The sequence below is a fragment of the Ictalurus furcatus genome, chromosome 18 (assembly GCF_023375685.1).
Source record: "Ictalurus furcatus strain D&B chromosome 18, Billie_1.0, whole genome shotgun sequence".
Lineage (NCBI taxonomy): Eukaryota > Metazoa > Chordata > Actinopteri > Siluriformes > Ictaluridae > Ictalurus > Ictalurus furcatus.
The window spans coordinates 21,814,618-21,836,532 of NC_071272.1; the positions used below are offsets into that span (position 1 = coordinate 21,814,618).

General features: G+C 41.7%; 2 protein-coding genes across 7 annotated transcripts; both read right to left on the minus strand.

Annotated features, from left to right (window-relative positions):
* Positions 1 to 5: 5 nt before the first annotated feature.
* Positions 6 to 15,957, minus strand: tcerg1b (transcription elongation regulator 1b (CA150)). 2 transcript variants are annotated; one of them, XM_053648465.1, is made up of 21 exons: positions 15,874 to 15,957; positions 13,850 to 14,078; positions 13,544 to 13,696; positions 12,181 to 12,448; positions 11,324 to 11,380; positions 10,218 to 10,475; positions 9,626 to 9,835; positions 9,380 to 9,486; positions 9,210 to 9,298; positions 8,901 to 9,061; positions 8,735 to 8,813; positions 7,833 to 7,968; positions 5,725 to 5,814; positions 5,464 to 5,582; positions 5,110 to 5,260; positions 4,608 to 4,772; positions 2,948 to 3,130; positions 2,383 to 2,562; positions 1,606 to 1,689; positions 1,404 to 1,504; positions 6 to 652 (listed from the first exon to the last, which is right to left on the minus strand). In XM_053648465.1, the coding sequence occupies exons 1-21, from the start codon at positions 15,918 to 15,920 to the stop codon at positions 451 to 453; spliced, it is 3,069 nt and encodes a 1,022-aa protein (XP_053504440.1). In that variant the 5' UTR covers positions 15,921 to 15,957; the 3' UTR covers positions 6 to 450. The 2 variants fall into 2 exon arrangements, with proteins under 2 accessions (XP_053504440.1, XP_053504441.1); XM_053648466.1 differs by lacking the exon at positions 11,324 to 11,380 and having other exon boundaries at positions 9,635 to 9,835.
* Positions 15,958 to 17,445: 1,488 nt separating this feature from the next.
* Positions 17,446 to 20,933, minus strand: LOC128622645 (transcription factor SOX-30-like). 5 transcript variants are annotated; one of them, XM_053649317.1, is made up of 5 exons: positions 20,428 to 20,933; positions 19,165 to 19,404; positions 18,867 to 19,058; positions 17,932 to 18,109; positions 17,446 to 17,705 (listed from the first exon to the last, which is right to left on the minus strand). In XM_053649317.1, exons 1-5 carry the CDS (start codon positions 20,810 to 20,812, stop codon positions 17,591 to 17,593), a joined length of 1,110 nt encoding a protein of 369 aa, XP_053505292.1. In that variant the 5' UTR covers positions 20,813 to 20,933; the 3' UTR covers positions 17,446 to 17,590. The 5 variants fall into 5 exon arrangements, with proteins under 5 accessions (XP_053505292.1, XP_053505294.1, XP_053505296.1 ...); XM_053649319.1 differs by having other exon boundaries at positions 17,446 to 17,722; XM_053649321.1 differs by having other exon boundaries at positions 17,592 to 17,746.
* Positions 20,934 to 21,915: the final 982 nt, after the last annotated feature.

A 21,915-nucleotide genomic window follows, 5' to 3' on the forward strand; every position in this document is an offset into this window, starting at 1 on the left:
AAAAAAAAAATGAAAAAGCCTGAGGCTGCGTTTATTTCCAGTCACCGCTTACAGAAACAGCAACATGTCATAAGCATTCCACTTTAAGAAACATGAAACATCTGCACCATTTACAGAGTGGTACATAATTAATGAAAATGAACACTGCACTGGCTTACACACTTCCGTCCCCTGCTGTTTTAGCAGCACCTGGCTAAAAATACGTATTCTGGGTCGTGAAGAGACGGGGCTGCTGTACCAATCGTGGCAGCGTCTACAAAACAGCCAAAGATCACGGATTAACGCGAATATTTAAACCTGTTCTAGTCAATACCCCCCCCGCCCCCCCCAGCAGCCAGTAGATGTACATGGTTTGATTAAATACACGCATGTTCTGTGTAATCACTGTGCTCAGTGCAGGATAAATTCCGACTGTTCAGTGCTCGGATGTCGGGATTTTTTTTTAAAAAATCACTTGGTAGAGCGTCTGGTCGGCTCCGACGCCGTCGGGGGAGGTGGGGGTCCTCGACGGTCCAGATCCTCTATATAGAACATGGTGAGCTTTCGGCGCTCCTCGGGGACACAGTCGAGGACCAGATAACGTTTGTCATTCTGGAGGATCTTCTCGATGTCCTTCAAGTGCTGGTCCGACTCCTGGATCAATCTTCTGGACCTGAGCGAGAAAGTACAAAGGGAGTGAATAGTTCGTTATCGTTTAGGATTTTTCTTTTTCTTTCTTCACAGTTGTGGGGGGAAAAAAAAAACCCTTGATGTTTTAGAATTAATTCCACACAATAATAGGCTTTAAAATAATAAAAAATAAAATGCCTGGTTGTCTGGGAAAGCCCAGCAGAGGTCACTGCGGCTGAATTCTAGCAAACAGCCGAAAATGAAAAATCAATGGGGTTTTTTTTCTGCCTAGAAGATAGAATACCGCCAGAAAGTATAACAACATTGGCGAAGCTTCGAAACTTCTTAGGAGCACTGTGAAATCCGTTAGAACACAGCAGAAAAACTGTGTCACAACTATAAGATACGACAACAAACGCAGCAGTTAAAAAAAAAAAAAAAAGAGGGTGCATCTGAAGAGGTCACTGATCAAGCTGTTGGAAAACTACAGGCCGTAGTGAAACGGACACAAGAACAAATCAGTTCAGTTTGTAAATCAGATATCATCAAAAAAAAATACTTACAAAAGCTCCTGCAGGACGATTCGGAAGGAAAAGGGGAAATGCAATTTTCTCCCTTTTCACTTTTGGGGCTAACTAGACTTTAATAATCCTAGAACTGTACTACAGGTTGGGAATCAAACGTGAGACGTTGAGGAAATTCTCGCGTCGTTGGGGGGTTTCCCAGATGGCCGGACTTCTACGAGCAAGTTATGTTTGTTAAAAATGGAGAATACCAATAAAAATGTACATTACCTATATGTAATGAACTTTGTCTCTTTTAGAAGCGTTCTGAAGTCAGCTTTGGCTGTGATGTATTTGTCTTTTATGTAGTCTTCAAACTCCCTCTGTCTTTTCTATTGGGTAAAGCAAAATGAAATGAGCTTAACGTTGCGCTTTTTTTCTCTTCCATACGAAGCTCTCTCTTACACGACGCTAATGCGCCAGGATCACTCACTCGATCACTGCTGGAGAACTTGATGCACCGTGGATCGTCTTTAATGACCTTCTTTACCTCCTTCCATGTGGTGGTCAGTGTGATCTGCAACATGAGGAAAATAGAAAAATCAGTATCACCGACACCTATATTCACCAGTCAGAACATGAGCGCCACCTTCAGGCAAAATCAATGTGCATTCAGTAAGTAAAACACCGGAGAAGATGAAAATACATAAGGCGATTTTAGAATAATTGTTAAACTTATCAAAACTCTGGAGTAACACAAATGGAACTATGGGAATTATGTCATGATAAAAAAAATAAATAAAAATAATTTAGTATTTTCGCATCTTCAAAGTGGACTGCCTATTCGCCTAGAATTTCCAGAAATGTATTCTTGGCGTTTTCTCGCCCGATTTCTTGAGGAATTTCCCCGAGATCCTTTTTAAACAGTATTAAAGGAGTTCCCGCCTACGCTGGACACTTATCGGCTGCTTTTCGGAATATTTCGCTCCGAGTCGTCCGTTTACAAAAAGATATATAAAGAACCGAATACGTCGGCACAATTATATTTTTGTCTACGACACCGATTTCAAACATTTAATCACATACCTTTGATCAAAAGGTTTTTAAAAGATCATGAGAAACATTTCAGACGAGTGTCCACAAACTTTTGACCGAGAGTGTATATTACAAAAACAACTTCTATAATAAAGAAACATTTTTCCAACAAACACGTGTGTGTTATTCTGTTAAAGGCTGTTGACGCTACGAGCAGTAGCAGCACGCCCCTCACCATGGTCGTCTCATCCAACAGTTGCCTGAACTGCTCTTTTTTTCTTTTAGTGAGAACTTCCACGTGCTCCTCAAACAACTTCTCCTTCTCGTGGCGCTCCAACAGGGCAGCAGATTCCCAGCGATGATCTTTGCGCAGGATGCGCCTTGTATCTGACCAGGAGACGTCGGTGGACTTCACCTATTCACGAGAGCATAGGTACACGGTCAGAATGAACACGATGGGAGGTGCTGAGAAAGAGAAGCAGGTACATACGGGTACAGCGGGTTCTGTGGTACGAAATGCAGAGACTAAATTAACCAACTCCAACAGTTGGAGTAGTTCTCGTATGAAGAGTAAAACACAAGAAAAAGTGCTTTTCTTTATGCTTCAATTATTTGGAATTCGACACCCTGTAATTCTGTACCCAGCCAACAATATTACACCATTTCGTGGGTTTTCCCTCTCATCTGCTATGTTTTGCAATGCACTTCACGTTATGCTGCAATCGGGCCGCCTTAAAGGCGATATATAAACAAAGCCGCCGCTATTATTCATCATAACGCATGCACATGAGTGTACTGACCATGTCAGACATCAAAGCTTTGAAGCTTTGGATAGCTTCCTCACGCTTGTGCTGCTCTCTCTCTCGGTCGATCTCCTTGGTTTGCTCAGACCGGGCTTTTTGCACTTCGCGCTCTCGCTCACGCAGACTTGCCTCGATACGAGCCTGGCGTTCCATTTCCTTCTCCTTCTCAGCATCCACACTCTGTAGAAGGGCAAGAATGGAGCCAGTCACACACACACACACACACACACACACACACAGTCAAATGTTTAAAACACACTCATTTAGATTAAACACACATTTTAGATTAATAATAATAATAATAATGTCATCAAAACTTTCCAACAGCAGCTATATGATGTCGAAATCCATCTTTTCACACTGAGGACAACTGACCGACTCGTACACGACTATTTCAAAAGGTGCAAACGTTCACTGATCCTTGAGAAGGTAACACGATACATTAAGAGCCAAGGGGGTGTAAACTTTTGAACAGGATGATCAAGAGTAAATTGTTATTTTGTTTAAAGATTCCCCCCCCCATTTAGTACCGCCCTTCAGACGCTAAATAAAATATTTACATGTCTCCCAGAACACAAAATACTCACAATTTACACTGATCATCCTGTTCAAAAGTTTACACCCCCCTGGCTCTTAATGTATGATGTTACCTTCTTGAGCATCAGTGAACGTTTGCACATTTTGTAATAGTCGTGTACGAGTCCCTCAGTTGCCCTCAGTGTGAAAAGATGGATTTCGACATCCTATAGCCGCTGTTGGAAATTGCTCAAATATGCAGAATATGCCAAAAAAAGTCGAGTATGTGCAGGACCTGGAGGATTTTTCTGAAGAACAGTGGGCAGGACAAACAAGGGACTCATGAACAACTATCACAAAACATAAAAACAGTCTTGGATCATCCAGGTAACGACACGCAGTATTAAGAATCAAGGGTGTGTAAACTTTTGAACAGGGTAATTCGTATAAATTCAGCTATTATCTTGTCTTGTGCTCTAGATCTAAACATCTGTTATGTGAAAAAGCTTATTCGTGGACAGAATTAAATAATAAAAAAAAGAGACATGGGATTTTTATGATCCGTCTTATTTTGTTAACAGTATTAAGATTTAGAAGATTCTGCAAGGGGTATGCAAACTTTTGGGCACAACTGTATATTATTGGAGTATCGCATCGTTTCGTTCAAGATGAGGCTCTCGACTTAATACTGTCTCAAACAATACATTCAACAGGCTGCATAATCAGCTATTCGTTATAAAATACCACTTATATTGCATGAGGTATAAAATATTTAACCATAAAACAAGCCTGCGCTCCTGGATCTGAAAAAATAACTTCCACTTTAATCTCAAATTATAAGAGGAGTTAAAAAAAAATGTAATAAAACAAACAGAACAAGCAATTCTCTAAGCATGCAGTCTTCCATAAACAAACACGCTAGCATACGAGCATTTAAGGTGTGGTGTATGGGAGCTTCCCAGTAAGTTACGACTCCTGGAGGCCGGTGAGTGGTGGGCCGGATTATTATAATGAGCCGACTCCTTGTTTTATTATTTGGTTATTATGGTGCATTACGTGCCATCGTATCAAATCTGACTGTCGTGTACACCCCGAATATGTATAAATCCATCGAACATGAACGAAAAACGAGGTCCCATACCTTCGCTTGCTTTTCCACATACTGTCTGTAGAGCTCCTCTCGAGCTGCAGAGCTCTCTACAGCCTTGTAGCGCTGATCGGTCTCCAGCTTGTCCTTGACTTTGCTCCAGCGCTGCTGAATGTCCACGTGGTGGTCCGACAGCAAGTCAAAAAAGTCCTGCTTCACCTTCAAAAACACAGAGGAAGGATTTAAATCAAGGACCAAATACTGACGTCAAAACTCCATATTATATCCCTAATATATCCATACCCCTAATTTCTCCATCTCGAGGATTAATAAAGTATTATCTAACAATAGACGCGTTTAATCTAATCGAGTCCGGTGATTGTGTCACGGTCTGAAATCTGTAAAACATCGTCACAAATACATCGAACTTCAGTTACCGTTTTTAAAAAAAGATATATGTACCTGCTGTACACTCATTAACAGTATACCCGAACAATCCTTTACGTGAACGTCGTCGTCGTCGTCAACCTACGCTTTAAATCCTAGTACGACTTACCTTATCTCCTTTGTTTTTGGAGTCTTCCTTCTCTCTCTTCCTAAAGGCCGTCATGAACTCTGTGAACATGGCCTCTCGGTCCTTCATCTTATCGATGGCCTTGAAACGAGGATCCTTCGCATGTTTAGACGCGAACTCGCTGAATGTAGTCCTACATGATATAATAAAATTTGCACAAAAAAAAAAAAGATTTTAGTAAACGCAAATGGGTCACTATCTGGGGAAAACTATGAATAAAAATCACAGGGGCACTTTTTTTAACCAACAGGATTAGGGATAAGTGGTGAAATTAAAATGACCCTGGCACGCAGACCAGGCTTCACAAGCTCACAAAAGCAACACCCTCCAACACACCGAACGTTAAGTCGGGCATCCTCCATCATCTTCCTGAAATCTTCTTTCGCTTGCATGAGCTTGTTTTTCTTCTCTTTTCTCTCCTCTTCCGCCCGAGTCTTCACAAACTGATCGAACACCTGTAGATACAAAACCGGGAATTCCTATTTAACAAAACAGCAGCTGAATTATATCGGACTATAAAGCTCGAAAGAAAACAGGCACCTTTTAAATCAAATTCTGCTTTTAATAGGAGGTTAAAAAAAAAAAAGTATTCATGACCTGCTTCCTCTCTTTGGGATTGAGAAGTAAATAGCGTGGATCGAACACTATCTTGTGCAACTCTTTGTCCCATGTGGAAAAGGCTGAAACCTGTCGGTATAGAATGTGATTACAGGTTAAGAAAAGTTAACATCGGGCGGAAAATAAAGTCAAGTGTAAAGAACCATAACGCTCCAGATGGTCCGTTTGGTCCCTCGTCTGTGTATTTTATTTATCCTCTAATACGCTAACGTTCGTTAGGAAAATGTACAACGGGAACCGATTGTACAACGGGTACACACAGAAAAGATTAAAGCAGTGTTTACTGTTTAAAAACTAAACTGCAGTATAACTAGCCAAGTTGAAGAGGTTGCCCATGTGGGTCCTGCATCCTTTCTTCCCTTTCTTATGTTCTTTCATCACACAGACATGGTACACGTGCACTAGTCTACTTGTTCAACGTAATCATTCAGCTTTACACTACGGTCACCTTCTTCAAAAGGCATGAAATCGGTGCTGAAAACATCGATCGTTTACATTTTTAGTAATCACATGGCACTGTTAATCAAAAAAAACAATAAAATATCAGGATTTTATACTATTACATATTATGCATAAGGTATTTGATTCAAAACTTGTCATAATCCAAACACAGTCCCACACCAGAAAGTATTCACCCGCTAGTGATTACTGCTTTTCAGCAGGAGAAACTGTTGCTTGCTGGATGAAGCCAAATAAAAGTAAATTGGTGAAAACCTATTCTTGTTCCAGTCAGCTGTATATACGTGTGACTCTAGGGTGAATATTTATGTCCTAATAGGACACAGAGTCAAAGCACTGGGCATAAATAAATAAATAAATAAATACATAAATAAAATGACAAAGGCTTAAATTTGATGTTGCAATACAGCAAAAAAGAGAAATAAATCACTAGAGGGGGTAAATACATTCTGTACGCACTGTATATTCGAACTCGTTTATGATTTTCAGATACACTGCATGGAAAATAAGAAATGCTTAATCAGTATACCATAAACATGACCACCAAACTACGTTACAAAATCAGTTTGAGAGGGACAGAATTTATTCCACGTAAACATTAAAGTCAGGGCTGCACAATAACGCCGGTGCCGATATTCTCGCAGGCAGTCATTCGCCAAATTTAACGTTTGGATTTGTCCGATAATTAAATACCATGATATCCAGAGATTTAAAAATGCAAGTGTTGAAACCTGCAGCAGTTTAAGAAGATGACATACAGGCAGGCAACAAATCGAAGGAAAAATAAAACTCAGCCCCAAGAGGCCGTAACGTACGATACGCATCCTTTTCATCATATCCAAACCATTCAGTGAGAGCGAGAGCTCATACCCCTGTGGATGGGAACACGGTCATCCTAGAAGAGACCACCACCCATCAGGAGAAAAGGAGATCAATCAGAATAACTCTGTACTGATATGCAGTGACTCTTCCCTCGAAATTGGACCCAAAACATGCCCCCACATGGCATAACACAGCCATCAGACCCTTTCAGTTCGGGGGAGGCTTTCAGGTCGCCGTGTACGCTACATATGTACTCACCTACTTGTCGAGAATACAGTGTAGGATCGCTGAGAGACTGCCCCCAGAGCGTAGTAGGATGTGATCATGCAAAGCAAACTTGTCTGGACACGTTCGCTCGTGACGCCGTTTCTCCGCTTGTTTATTCGCGTTTTTCCTTTTATTTGTCACCTACCTGTATTTTCATTACAAATCTTTCAGAATATTCTGATCCGTAAGATCGGTTTACTCTTTCTATTTACGTATTCGTGCGCTACTTTTTAAATATCGGCCCGGCACGTGCGTATTGATGCATCCCTAGTTCGTATCCGTTTCAATTACAACTGACAAAGAAGAGCTTTAGCAAATGCAAATATATATAAACTGTCTTGAACAAATCAAATCAATACACTTAACTCAAATAACAGAAGTAGAAGCAATAGAGGGGACAAAAAACACCAACATGAGAAATATGAAGAAAGAGGACAGGAAGGAGAACAAACTGAAGATTGTACCTTGGTGGGTTTCCATTCAGATTTATGTGTCTAACATTACAGAGCTGGTTAGAGTATTGCGTTGAAGTGTTTTACCCCTCTCTCCAGCAGCATGTCCTTGAACTGATTGAGGCGGGCCTCCAGGGGTACAACCGCCCGATCGCGAGCTGCCTTCAGCTCGGCCTCCACGGCCGCCTCTTTCTCAGCATCGCTTTCTTTCACCTCCTCTTTCCTGGGGGGGAGGGGACCGCAACGTGAGAAGTAATCAGGGAAGAATGGCTGGTAAATACGTGATACATAGACTGATTACGATTCTTTTTTTTTTTTTTTTTTCTCTCATCCATTGACCATTCCTTTATCATTTGGAAAAAAAAGTCTGTATGGTCTTGACCAGGACAACAATCAGGCCTAATTTTTGTTCCCTCCCTTACTGTTACTTCTGAATTCCTATTATTCAAAACAAGAAGTAGAAAAATCAGGTTTCAAATTCAGGGCGTTTCGATTGCGTCACTGGGGTTTTTCCTAATGCAGGCTAGAGAGAGGTCAAGCAAGGTGGGTTACCTTGGAGGCCCACGTTGGCATCGCCAGAGCTTAGAAGCGTTCCCTGAAAAATAGTCCCCAGTGCAACACGACCACTGTTTGGGGTCAGGGAGAAGCAGGCTTGAAGGGCACTGATGGGAAACAGTGACTGATTTGACTTGGTAAATCTGGACAATACGACGTCACCACTCATTACAGACCCGAGTAAAGATTATGAAAAGTTAAAATAGATCAGCATTGGGTTCATTTCGACAAAAAAAAGCCGTTAAATGTCCAATAAAGGTCCAATTAACAATAAGTTTATGATGGATACATGTACGTTCAGAATCCTTTTCAAATGAGTAAACTAGGTTTATTCTTCATGCTCTTAGTTCAACACGTAGCAGAAGCTAGGTGTCCTTCAGTATTGTTTAACGGGTCCCCCTGCTGTCTCTATAGGAAAGAGGACTGGTACTTACTTCCTCTTCTTAGCCTTAGAAGGCTCATCTTGTGTTTCTTCTGTGCTGGCTTCAGGGTCCTCTTTGGCGATGCTCGTGGCTAAAACAAAAACGGGTGCACTACTTCATTTTGTCCGAATCTCACCCTTGGCGGTTATGATCTTGTTTAAATTACGAGAGCGTTTACCCGTTTTCCTCGAGTCGTCTAAAGTCTTCTTGTGCGGAGGTTCTTGGATGTATTTATCCACGTCCACCCGACCGATCAACTCGTCTGGTCGATCCCACATGGAGTGTCGTGTAGTGGGGTTGTAGAAGAACACACGGTCATCACCGGTCCACACCACACACCTACAAAATAAAAATAGTTTGAAAGGGGGGGAATATATATAACCCAAACTAATCCGCAATAATCTATAACGATTATAGTTGATGGAATAGTGCTGGGAACTCCATGACCTTCTGACCCCCCCCCCCCCCAAACCTCATAAAAGCTTACCAGGGAGTTCCAGGGATAGGGTTGGTAGCCACAGGTTTAGCCTTCTGAGCTGCTTTTTCTTCTTCTGTCATTTCTTCCTCCTTTGGTGCCTGAAAGACCAGAATAAAAGGCTTTGAAGCCTGATTCATTTCCACAAGTCTAATAACGTAAACAAGAACCGCATTTTTAACCTCTTTGGCCAGAATGGAGGCTTCGGCTTTCAGTTCTACATCACCGATATCCATAGCATCAGAGTCGTCAGCAGACTGGTCATCTTTAGCTTCGTCTCTACCCTTATCTAGATGATCAGACAGATCCGAAAACAGAAGAAAATGTCATGCCGTCTTGTCTGTTGCTAGTTTCTACCCAGTCTACTCTATCTGGGTTGTTAAAACAATGATCGATTGAATTTTAAATAAATAAATAAAACAACATACACATCACACCTTTCTCCTTTAGTTCATGAGGTTGGTCCCAGGTAGATTCCTGAGTACGGTTATTATAGTAGTACGTCTTGCCATCCATCGTTTTGTATTCGGACCACTCTAGGAACGGGTGCGCACCCGCCAAAGCAGCAGGAGCTGCCGTGATGGCCAGCTGTGGGTGCATCATGGGTACTAAAGGAGGGCCCATGCTCGGTAACATACCTAAAAATCGGATTTACAACATATACATCAGTGTGAACGTAATAAGCAGCTGAAGACTGTAATTATTCCATGATTCCATGTAGGGCTTGGCGAGACAGACAAGATGTTATACAGATCTTATACAATTATATATGGATGATTTCATATCTTCTAAAGATATTCATCATGTGGAAAATATTTATTAACTGACTCTCGTCCTACAATACGCACCGCCGTGATATGGGCAATAGCACTCTGGTGCCATCTAGTGTTTGTGCTCGGTTCAATTAATTAACGTTCGACTAAAACCGCGAACATGTCAGAAGACATTAAAAAAAATATGATTATCGGGCAAACAATTCACACACAGTAGACATCTTTTGAGAGTGATATTTTGACATACCTGGCAGAGGGATGTGCATGCCAGGTAAAGGCACTCTAAATGGAGGCACCATGACCGGGGGAAACGCTGGGATTGCAGCAGCAGGCTGGGCGACAGCATGGGGAAGACCTGGTGGGAGGCTTCGAGGAAGTAACGGTAGCGTCTGCCCCGCTGTAACTGTAGCTGTGACTGTTGGAACGCTGACCACAGCAACTGGAGTCACACCGACACTGACAGGAGGCGTAGACACTACAGGAGGGATCTCAGATACAGCAGGAGCTGCAGTAAACAAAAAGACATTATTGAATAAAAAAATTACTGCACTAGTGAATACGTTACATTGAAAGAGCACCTCAGATTACACGTTCTGTCCAAACCAAACATATTTAGATCTATAAGTAAAATTATCTGCTGCTTAGAAATATTGTTCAATTGTGGATCTGATGTCACATGGATTTTGGGATTGCGCAATCTTACGTGCGTATACAAAGCCTGTGAAAACAGCACAGAGGCCCAGTTGTCTCGAGTGACCATCTTGCCTAGTGCAATGGGGCCAGGGCATCCATTTCATCGGTTCGTGTACTCGTAAAAAAGTGGCGGTCAGAACTTTAAGTCCTAAGATTACATTGGCATTCATCATAGAACGGTTTCTCTCAACCGATTTGAAGAACACTAGACAAAAGTGTTGGGACACCTTCGACAAACCTAAAAAAACCTGTAAGAAAAATTGTTTCAGCCACTGATGCAACACCCGAAGACCTACCAGCCACAAGGTAGAGGGAAGTGTACCCGACCTAAGAATTATGAGGATCTAAAATGATGACGATCTGAAAGAGTAAAAGTGTCCGGCTGAACTGGAAAGGCTAACCTTGGGGCTCTGAAGCTGGACTTTGGAGAAAACATTAACAGTTTGGTGTCACATAGTGCACGGCTAAGAAAACAAGGTCACTTCTGCATCAAAGGGTACGTACAGTATATAAGCAGAACCAGATTCCAGGAATGGAGAACCCTTAAAAGTGATGAACTCAAGCAAAGCATCAGTGTTTTATGAAGATGAAGCATGCAGAATTTAATTTTTTTTTTCTTCAGAAATCTATATTTGTATTTATTTGTATACACATTCTGACCTTTTTTCATAATGATGCCAGCCCTGTTGACAAATGACTTTTGGGGGTCATATAGTACTAGGGAAAAAACAATGAAAGAAAATGGAGGGATTTAGTATAGGATATTTTCTACAATTTTACTAAACACTCATCAGAAATAGTCATTAAATGTATGATTTTCTTAAACTTGAAACCCTACAAAACTAACAGAAGAAACATCATTTGCTGTCCATAAAGGTATCAGTGTCGTCAGAGCCAACTGCTCATAAATCTCCAGCAAGTGTTGTGTGTGTGTACCTACAATACTGACCTTTCTGTGAGCATCTGAAAAGTGCTTCGAGATTCATTTTTCAAGTTAGTATTGCATTGATTCCTGGCTACATATATAAAAAGGGCCCATGTTTCAGAGACTAAGTCAGATACAGCTTTGACATTATCTGGTATCTCTGAGAACTACCTCAACACTGAGCAGAAGATTTTACATGAGCACAGCTTTGTTGGAGTTTCGTTAAAATAAAAAGCCAACAAAACATTGGTTTTGTCACACCTTTGTTTGTTGCTATAACTCTCTGCTGGGAAAGATTTCCAATATATACTGGAACATGACTGGGGGAAGTGCGTCTATTCACCCAGAAGTACTTCATGGGAAGACCCATGTGTGGGTGCGATGGTCAGGTGTCCACATACTTTTGGCCAAAACTGACTTTATTTTTTAAGATCTGCGCAAGGGCTGTAGGACTGGAGTCTGATCTCAGGATGTCTTCTGTATTGACTTGGACTTGTCTTGGACTAGCTGGAATTTTTACATGGATGCGTCTTGGTTTTGGGCATTGGTCCATCTAAATATGGTTTCATATGACATTGTGTTCAGTACTCACTGGCCATGGGCTGGGAAACAGTAGGTGAAGGGCTATTGGTCCGTTCAGGGCTGGCTGCGAGTGTGTGGGTGGGGGAAGCCTGCTGGGTGGAGACAGGAGTCACTGTAGTCACAGTATTGGATGTAGTAGAGGCAGGGCTGCTGGACGCAGATCCTGTTGTTCCTCCTTGGACAGTCACGATAGACGTAAGCTCTGACTGCTGAATGACCTTTACCCCCTCTGGTTTGGTCCAGGCTGACTCACGGGTTCTAGCGTTGTAGTAGTAGACCTGGGGAAGAAGAAATAAAGTATGTGGTCTAAGGCAGTCGTCAACAACACTGTTCCTGGAGATCTACCTTCGTGAAGACTTGAGCTCCAACCATAAAGCTGCCCACCTGACCATCTAAACACCACCTTAAGAAGTTCTTGATCAACTACAACTGGCGTGTTCGATTTTGGTTGGAGATGAAACCTGCAGGAAGGTAGATCTCAAGGAAGAGAGTTGGTGACCGCGGGTCTACGGTATGCATGGCAGGTTTTACAGTGACTGAGGGGAGTGAGCCGCTCTTACAAAAAACGACAGACTGTTGACCACTAATTAGCAAGTAGCTGATCACAACCAACCAATAAGAAGCAGCACTCAAATACATACACCACCACTCAAAAGTTTAGACACACTCAATCTTTATTTTTCCACATTTTAGAATAATAATAATAAAAAAATATAATAATAATAAAGCTATCAAAACTCTGGAGTAACACAAATGGAACTATGGGAATTATGTTGCGATAATAAAAATCAAAATAATTTAGTGTTTTAGCATCTTCAAAGTAGACGCCCTTTTGGCCTAGAATTACCAGAAATGTATTATTGGCATTTTCTCGACCGATTTCTTGAGGAATTTCCGTGAGATGCTTTTTAAACAGTATTAAAGGAGTTCCCACCTACACAGGACACTTATCGGCTGCTTTTTCGAAATATTTCGCTCCGAGTCGTCCTTTAAAAAAAAAAAAAAAAAATTTTTGTAAATAAAATGTTAGTTTTCTAATGAAAGAAATGAATACGTCGGCACGATTATATTTTTAATCTGCAACACCGATTTCAAACATTTAATCACACACGTTCAGATCAAAAGGCTTTTAAGATCACGAGAAACATTTCAGTCGAGCGTCCACAAACTTTTGACCGGTAGTCTGTAACCTAAAAGACCACCAACATTAAAGTAAAAAAAATAAAATAATAAATTTCATACCAGTGCCAATAATTACATTCCACACCTCAGAGAAACAGAGAAATGCTGAACCTGATTATGAAATGGCCTCCATGTTATAACCAAGGTTGTGTTAAAGTAAATAAAAAGATAATATCCAGTGATGTCAGTACCTTTCCCTCTGGAGTGGTGTTCTCCACCCAGATCTCCTCACTTGATGTGCCACCAGCACCCCCAGCGGCTGGTACCGGGTGCATTCCAGGAGGGAAAATCATGCCAGGAGGAGGGGGCATGCTCCCCATGGGTGGAGGCAGAAAGGGGGGCCTCTGGATATCCATAAATAAATAAATTAATACGGTTACATTACAAGTTCACATCTTTGTACGACTTGTGTAAGAGTATTTTGGAATAAGCACTAGTAAACACGTTACCGTTCAGTGAAAGTGTATTGTATTGGGGACCTGCTGAGCAAACGGTACCTGTAGATGAGGCGGTGCAATCGGTGGAGGCATGGCACCAGGTGGGGGAATCGCTGACATACTGGGATCAAAAGGCGGACGTCCAAAAGGAGGTCTGGGGGGTGGTGGAGGACCCCTCATCATGCCAAACGGAGGAGGTGGAGGCCGTAGAAGCGGTGGTGGACCTCGCATGACTGTGCTGGGAGGGGGCGCTGGGCTGGGAAAACGTAAAGCTTGCTGCAGGGCCATTCTGAAAGAAGAGATAATGGAGAACTTAATTCATGAACGTAGACTCTGTAATAAATTTTTATTTATTCTTTTTTTTTTAAAAGCTTTTACACGTTTTGAAAAAGACTGAACGGGACTACGGAGGTTGTCGGGGAGATTATCGAGGGAACCAAGGTGATGCTAACGTCTGGGTTGGCCTAGAAAAATACGTAATTTCTGTTGCACTCTATGATGGGTCTGTCCAAATACCCACACTTGCGGTCTTGGCCACCTGAGAGCGCATGCATGTGACAGGAAGCGCACGCGCAAGACTGTACCAGGTCTTAAAAACGCCAAAGCTCAGTGCCCTTAACGCACACTAAAATCCACACCATGAGTGCTTCTCGATACTCAAATGGATGCTTCCTCGTTTCCTCGCTCCGCCATCCTCCAGCCCGTGACCCAGAAATTGATCGACGTCAATCATCATAAATGACACATCAGTTCTCTAATCACACGGCAAGGAACAAGGAGGGAAGGAAGCTTCCAGGGGAGCTAGAAGCGAGGATACAGAGGTGTATTCCATTCGACTTGCTTCAAATCCTCTCTTCCTGCATCTTTCTCTCGCATCCCGAGTTGGTGGAGCTATAACGCAAGGAAATTGATTCTCAAGGTAGTCAAAGAAAACCGGAAGAGACAGAAACGAGTGCGGGTTAGAAAGTACCCGCGTTTGTTTAATTCGAGACTTAAAGAGTATAATAGTTTATAAACGGGTGATAAGTGGGGAGGGACATTGCCTAAGCATTGTTCTTCGTGGTGTTGTGATTCATCTTCGTTGTCGACCTGCTTTAATGCTCTGTACTGACTCTTGCAGGCCAGGAACGGTATTGAAAGTTGTCGTAATGCGCATGCGTCGAGCGCCTACGTACGCGTACACGTCAAATGGAGTACACTTTGAAAGGCTATGCGTACGACCGTGCGCATACGCAAGCGTAAAAAAAACAACAACGAAGTATGCCAGAGGCTTTAACACTGTCAAAAATCTGCTGAAAGCGGCCATGTTTATTTGTTTTTGTTAGTGCTCATTAGAAATCCACAGCCCTAACTTTGCAGACTTCCTCAGAACTGTCTCCTGAAGTACAACAGCATTCTCTACTGAGTGTTTATTATTTATTTTATTTAATTTTGTTTTACACACAGTAAAATAAATAAAATCACAACAATCCAGCAATATCATTCATCTCCAGCAGCGTGAACAAAGCATTGAACCTTCAAAAATGGCGGAATGTTCCCATAATGCAGCGCGACGTGACGTCATTCGCAAGCACAGGTTAATGCTAGCTAGCAGAGAAAGCCATTTAGCCAACTTCACGGAACTACCTTACAGGAAGCAAAAAATAAAGATAACTGCATGGGAGGAAAAGTTTTCTGGGGTTGCTGTAAATTATTTAGCTACACGTCAGTTTTTATATCCAACAGGAATAATTATTTCTGGTAGCTAACAAAAAGTTAGCAATTGTAAAACACAACGCATCCCTGTTACGCCACAATGATTACCAACTCCAATACATAAATAAACATTATCAAGCTAGGCATTCGGTTTTAATAATTTGTTGGAGTTCAAGTGCACCACAACAACAAAAAATAAACGAACAAATAAAAACTGAGTGAATGGTGCGATTAATTTGACTTGGTTTGAGAAGATTAGCCTGGTAGCTAACCTGCAAGACAGTTACCTCGCTGTTTAACTTTTAGTCTGCTCGTTGTTCTAGCACGGAGTCGCATAAAGAAATAGTCGACATTATTGAGTATCATCTTTAATTACAAGCTGATCTCACCTGCTATCACTAGCCGTGGCGCTTTCTCCCTCTATGTGCTCCGCCATTGCGCCAAAAAAAAAAATCCAAACAGGAAACTTTACTACCGACAAAACCCTCTTTGACGGGTTTCTCGCACATGATTGGCTGCACGGTGGAGGCGGTCCTGGTCTCGCACAGCTGATTGGTCCAGAGATCCATCAGTCATGCAACACTTTTCTCAAAGTCCATTTCTTTGGCCAACGTACTATATATTACGGCAATAAATTATAATTGTATTTGGAAAAAATAGGCCACATTACTTAAATAGAGGTATATTATTTCATTTATTTCATCAAGGTAGTTTAAATGTCCTTGACTTTGAAATTTCTAATACTATCTTTAAAATTAAATGGATTCAGAACTGTATTAAATCAGATGACAAATTGTGGTATTATATCCCAAATTAAATTTTTTATAAATTTGGTGGTATTAAGTTTCTCATCAACTTTCATATTAATAAAATCCCTATTAAGTTATCGAACTTTCATAGGCGGGCTCTGTTGACGGTATATAAACACAATTTTTCTACTCACAGATGTTTGATTTGGAATAATAAAGATCTATCCATTTTCTATAGCGCTTATCCTTCAGGGTCACGGGGAACCTAGAAGCCTATCCCAGGGAGCATGGGGCACAAGTTGGGCGACACCCTGGACGGGGTGCCAATCCATCGCAGGGCACAATCACATACATATTCACACACCCATTCATACACTGCGGACACTTTGGACATGCCAGTCAGCCTACCATACATGTCTTTGGACTGGGGGAGGAAACCGGAGAACCCGGAGGAAACCCCCGCTGCACAGGGAGAACATGCAAATTCTGTACACACAGGGCTGCAGCAGGAATCGAACCCCCAATACTGTGCACCCCCAGTTGCGGTATTAGATCCCAAATTTAATTTTCAACAAATTTGGTGGTATTAAAATTCTCCTCAACTTTCATATTAATAAAATCCCTGTTAAGCTATCTACCTTTCATAGGTAAGCCCTGTTGTCTTGGTTGATGGTATATAAACACAATTTCTCTCCCCACAGATGTTTGATATGGAATAATAAAGATATTAAATATAAAAATAAAACATAAAATAAAACTATTTTTTAAATATTGGTTTAGAAATGATATATTATTGGTGAGGTTGTAAGAACCCCAAGGCAACAAAAAGACAATGCACTGCTTTAATGCCTTGAGCTTTCATCCAGCTTAAAAACTTTTGTTCTTGTGACTTTCATATTAGTGATGTTGCTTAGACTTTAATACCCCTATGTATATATACTGTAGTTCTTTACTTCTGTGTTTATTCTTCTTCTTCCTATTATTATTATTATTATTATTATTATCATTATTATTATTAATTCATGTTTTTCTTTCTATTTTTTGCATTTGTTGTACAAGTTGCGATGTTAAATAAAGCATTGATTGAAAAAAAAACATAAAACCCAATGTTATTCTACATCACTGTATTTACTTGAAGAGGATTTCAGGGTAGAAAATGAAATTAATAAATGTTCTCTGTGAATGTAAATTCGATAATCACACATTAGGACGTCGGCTTTAAAAACCTTTATTTAAATGAACACTAAAACTCATTAGAAATAAATATGAACTGAAGATCAGCATGACAGCATGTACACTAAAGCACTCTAAGCATTTGAATTTCACCACTGTGTTCCACTTCTGAAACGTTGCCCCTCTAAGCAAGGCTGTTGAACAAATTCTCCGAGGCATGTATGTCCAGGACTGGTACAGAAGTCAGGACGTCTGTGCTGTTCTGGGTGTCGTTGCTGTGTGTTTGTGCCCCAGGCTCTCTACAAAAGGCATAATCCTGGTTTAAGGCAGAAAAGTGTCACTGTGCTGGCCCATGAGATGAGCCTTACTGCATGTGCGGTCAGAACAAAGCAAGCTGCTGTAAACAGAATTAAACAGAATTCTGCGTGCATATTACAAAGCAAATGGCACTTAAGATGCCACAGTAACACTTCATTTGCATCCATTTGTCTTCTTAAACCATTCCAATGAAGCTTACAGACTCACCTGGTCTGGCAGAATGGCAGCCTAGGCATGTAGAATGGTGGAACAAAAGGGAAAGAAGATGGGGCAACGAGGACACCTCCAGGAGACAGTGGTACCTGTGAGTGGGCAAGGCCAGGGAACTGGCCACTAGATCCAGACACCAGGCCATGGAGTGGTACTTCTCTTGGCATGTCCATGACTATAAAGTATAAAAGCGCTATATAAGTGCAGACCATTTACCATTTACAAACTGTACCAGTGCTGTTACACGAAATATCAGCACTCTTGGATTGCTGCTTGGCTAACCAAATTAATGGACCGGAACTATATCCATCCATCCTATTTTCTGTACCACTTATCCTACACAGGGTCGCGGAGGGCCTGGAGCCTATCCCGGGGGACTTGGGGCACAAGGCAGGTGACACCCTGGATGGGGATCCAGCCCATCGCAAGGTATAATTACACACCTATTCACACACTATGGACAGTTTGGAAATGCCAATCAGGGGGAGGAAACCAGACTACCAGGAGGAAACCCCTAAAGCACAGGGAGAACATGCAAACTCTGCACACACAGAGCAGAGATTAGAATCGAACTCCCAACTGTGGAGGTGTGAGGCAAATGTATTAACCACTAAGCCACCATGCCCTCTGGACTTTAACAAACTGTTGCATAATTAATTAATTCCATATGCGAATATGGTTATGAATGTATTATTATTATTATTATTACTATTATAATTATTATTGTTATTATTATTATTGTTATTAAATATTTGAGCCATAGCTTACTACTGTACTTGGTATGCTTGCAATAATCATTGATATTGGCTTCAAAGGAAATCGCTGGGTTTTAAGTATGCTAATTTTCAATAATCAGATTTGAAAACACTCAACTCTGAGGAATAAGAGCCAGTATTGTGTGTAAGAGGAATAAGAAAGACAGCATTTTGTACCGGAGAACATTGGATTGGTCTGCATGGCTGAGTACTGCAAGCTGGAGTTTCTGGGTGATGCTACAGGGATGTTCTGAGGCGCAGATCTCTGAGGATGTGCCAGGGGTACGGTTGGTGAGGCATTAGAGGTAGTGTCCAGAGGTTCCACTTCTGGGCTGAATGTCTTTCTCGTCTCCGCATTATAAACACAATCTACATTACAGGAAAGAAAGGTTTAAAGAGTAAAGTGGCATAAAAACAACACAAAGTCTCAGTCTTGATATTTTTCTAATTGTCAAAAAAACCCTTGGAACCTCACCAGGAAATTTCTTTCTGTGTTTCTGTTTAAGCCTCCGTGCCTCTGCGTAGTAGGGTTTCTTCTGTTCTTCACTCAGGTTCCTCCACCCGATCCCAAGCAGCATGCTGATCTCTGCAAAGCTGGCATTCGGGTTGGCCTTGCACAAGATAGACCACTGTGTCCTCACCCAAATCATGTAGGCGTTCATGGGCTTCTTGATGTAGCCTTTTCTATTTTTGTAGTTTGCTGTGTTATAATCATCTTGCGGGGGAAAAACACTTTAAATTAAGTTAAATAAAAATGATTATAAACTACAATTCTAGTTAAAACAGTGAGCAGAATAGAGGCTTTCAGTACTGAGTAGAAATCTCAAGCAACCTATTTTCTGTTAGTAGAGATTTTGTTCTAGATTGATCTAGATTATTGATCTAGATCTAGACCGTTCTAGTTTATTTTACGCTTCCTGCGTTACTGTCGGTACAAAACATTACTTCTCCAACAATAAAATGAAATGTTACAGAAAAATGTTTGCATGTTAGTAAAGAAAAGGTAACATGAAGTAACAGACCACTTTTCAGACAAAACACATAATGAATAATCAAGGCTGCTGGGTTGTGAAGCCTGTGCAAAGGTCAGAAGAACTGTATCTGATTCTTCATGATGCTCAGTAAAACTTACCGGGCAATTTCCTTATAAAACCGCACAATCCACACCAATATAGTGGCTTTGTTTAGTTTATTAAGATAGCGTTTACTGCAATTTTATAATATTTTTTAAACGGAGAAACATTTAATTAGATTATTTCTGAGGGCATCTTATCTTTACAGCATTTCTTTCCAACACTTTAAGTGAGGGGGTTGGGGGTTTCTACAGTAACACTTTTTACTCTGAAATAGTCCGCAGTCTCCTCACCTTCATCATGAAAATTTAAGGGGAAAATTAATAAATGTAAAATGATATCCTGAATATAATATATATATATAAAGCTTCTTTGTGACATTGTCTATTGTTAAAAGTGCTATACAAATGAAGATGAAACTGAATTGAATTGAAAATGCATCATTTTTTTCATTAGTGCCGTCCACTAATATTGGCACCCTTGATCAACATGAGCAAAGAAGGCTGTGAACAAAAATACTCTGCTGTCATGGATATTAAACAATTGCAAATTGCGCTATACCAAATAAAACTGAATGGAATTGTTTGTTAAAGTCGAAATTAGAACCCTTATTTGACTAGAAAACAGTTCAGCAGCCCTGACAGGAGCTCGGTCTTGTTCAATACCTGTTCCTGAGGGAAGCTGAGGGAAGCTCACGCCCTCTGTAGCCGCTTCGACGCTGCGCGTGACAGGTGTGACAGGTGTGACAGACTCCGCGTGCGCGACGGTGAAACGCGGCTCCAGTTCAGGATGGAAACTCCAAGAGGAACTTACTTCTTTACAGGACCTCACTGGAGCTGGAGAAGCAGGTGTGTTAACGGTATTATCCGTCTTATTAACCGGGACTGTTTCACCTTCTTGGGTTGGAAACTCATTTCTGCCGTGTTCTGCTTCCAGAGGTTTTCCATACTCGAGGGTTTTGATGGTCATGTTGTCTTCCTTTAGTAAAGTCTGCTGTTCTTCCAGGTTCTTGAATGATATTTGAGCTCTTCGTTTGAGATGTCGGAGCATTGTTGTGTTGAATAAACGTTTCTCGAGCGTCCGTTTTCTCCTTTCTCTTACAGTTAACCCTTATGGAACAACAGCAACAACGGCAGCGCGAGCGCGTATTCTATTTTGGAATGTCGCGGACGCTTGAAACACAAACTAACAAACAACGTCACACTGTTGCTTTGTCGTTGACTGGGATAAAGTTGGTGTGACGTTGGACGTTCGATATTAGACTGGAATAAAGTTGGTGTGACGTTGGACGTTCGATATTCTCAGATATGCGGTAATTAAGGGACCGTCTCTAAAGTTACATACGACATTGTTTTACACGTTTCTAACTTCAATAGCATTTGAAGGGAATGACTTACAGTCACAAAACCAACTGTAAAAATGTTCTTCTAGGTGTCAGGTATGACGCACACCGTTTAGATTTTTGATATTTAACCCTACTGTCACGTTTCGTGACGTAGAGGAAGATAGAACGGATGGAAGCGCAGTTGGAACGGTTTTCTTTATTGAGAAACACAGGCAGGTAAATCCAAAACGTGATCCAGAAACGTAATCCAAAACATGCAAGAGGACACATGTGACACCACAACCAATGACAGGACGGGGAGGAGACATAACAGAAACACAAACAGATGCACGTGTCGAAATGTCACAACTGTCCACATGGGAGAACCGACGGAAACTGTCCACATCCGACGTCCTCGTCGGAGCAGGAGAGCTGCGCGACGTCCTCAGCGGAGCAGGAGAGCTGCGCGACGTCCTCAGCGGAGCAGGAGAGCTGCGCGACGTCCTCAGCGGAGCAGGAGAGCGGAGCGACGTCCTCATCGGAGCAGGAGAGCGGAGCGACGTCCTCAGCGGGACAGGAGAGCGGAGCGACGTCTTCATCGGAACAGGAAAGCAGAGCGACGTCCTCATCGGAACAGGAAAGCAGAGCGACGTCCTCATCGGAACAGGAAAGCAGAGCGACGTCCTCATCGGAACAGGAAAGCAGAGCGACGTCCTCAGCAAGGCAGGTAAGCAGAGCGACGTCCTCAGCGGAGCAGGTAAGCAGAGCGACGTCCTCAGCGGAGCAGGAAAGCAGAGCGACGTCCTCAGCGGAGCAGGAAAGCAGAGCG

Coding starts and splice junctions, on each gene's coding strand:
- LOC128622645 (XM_053649317.1), bottom strand. CDS start 20,812: ATGCTCCGACATCTCAAACGAAGAGCTCAAATATCATTCAAGAACCTG. Junction 18,110..18,866: donor GACCAATCCAATGTTCTCCG/GTACAAAATGCT, acceptor TATACTTTATAG/TCATGGACATGCCAAGAGAA. Junction 17,706..17,931: donor CTGCCATTCTGCCAGACCAG/GTGAGTCTGTAA, acceptor TGCCTTTTGTAG/AGAGCCTGGGGCACAAACAC.
- tcerg1b (XM_053648465.1), bottom strand. CDS start 15,920: ATGGCGGAGCACATAGAGGGAGAAAGCGCCACGGCTAGTGATAGCAG. Junction 5,261..5,463: donor GATGCCCGACTTAACGTTCG/GTGTGTTGGAGG, acceptor TATATCATGTAG/GACTACATTCAGCGAGTTCG. Junction 1,505..1,605: donor AGTTCTCCAGCAGTGATCGA/GTGAGTGATCCT, acceptor TTTACCCAATAG/AAAAGACAGAGGGAGTTTGA.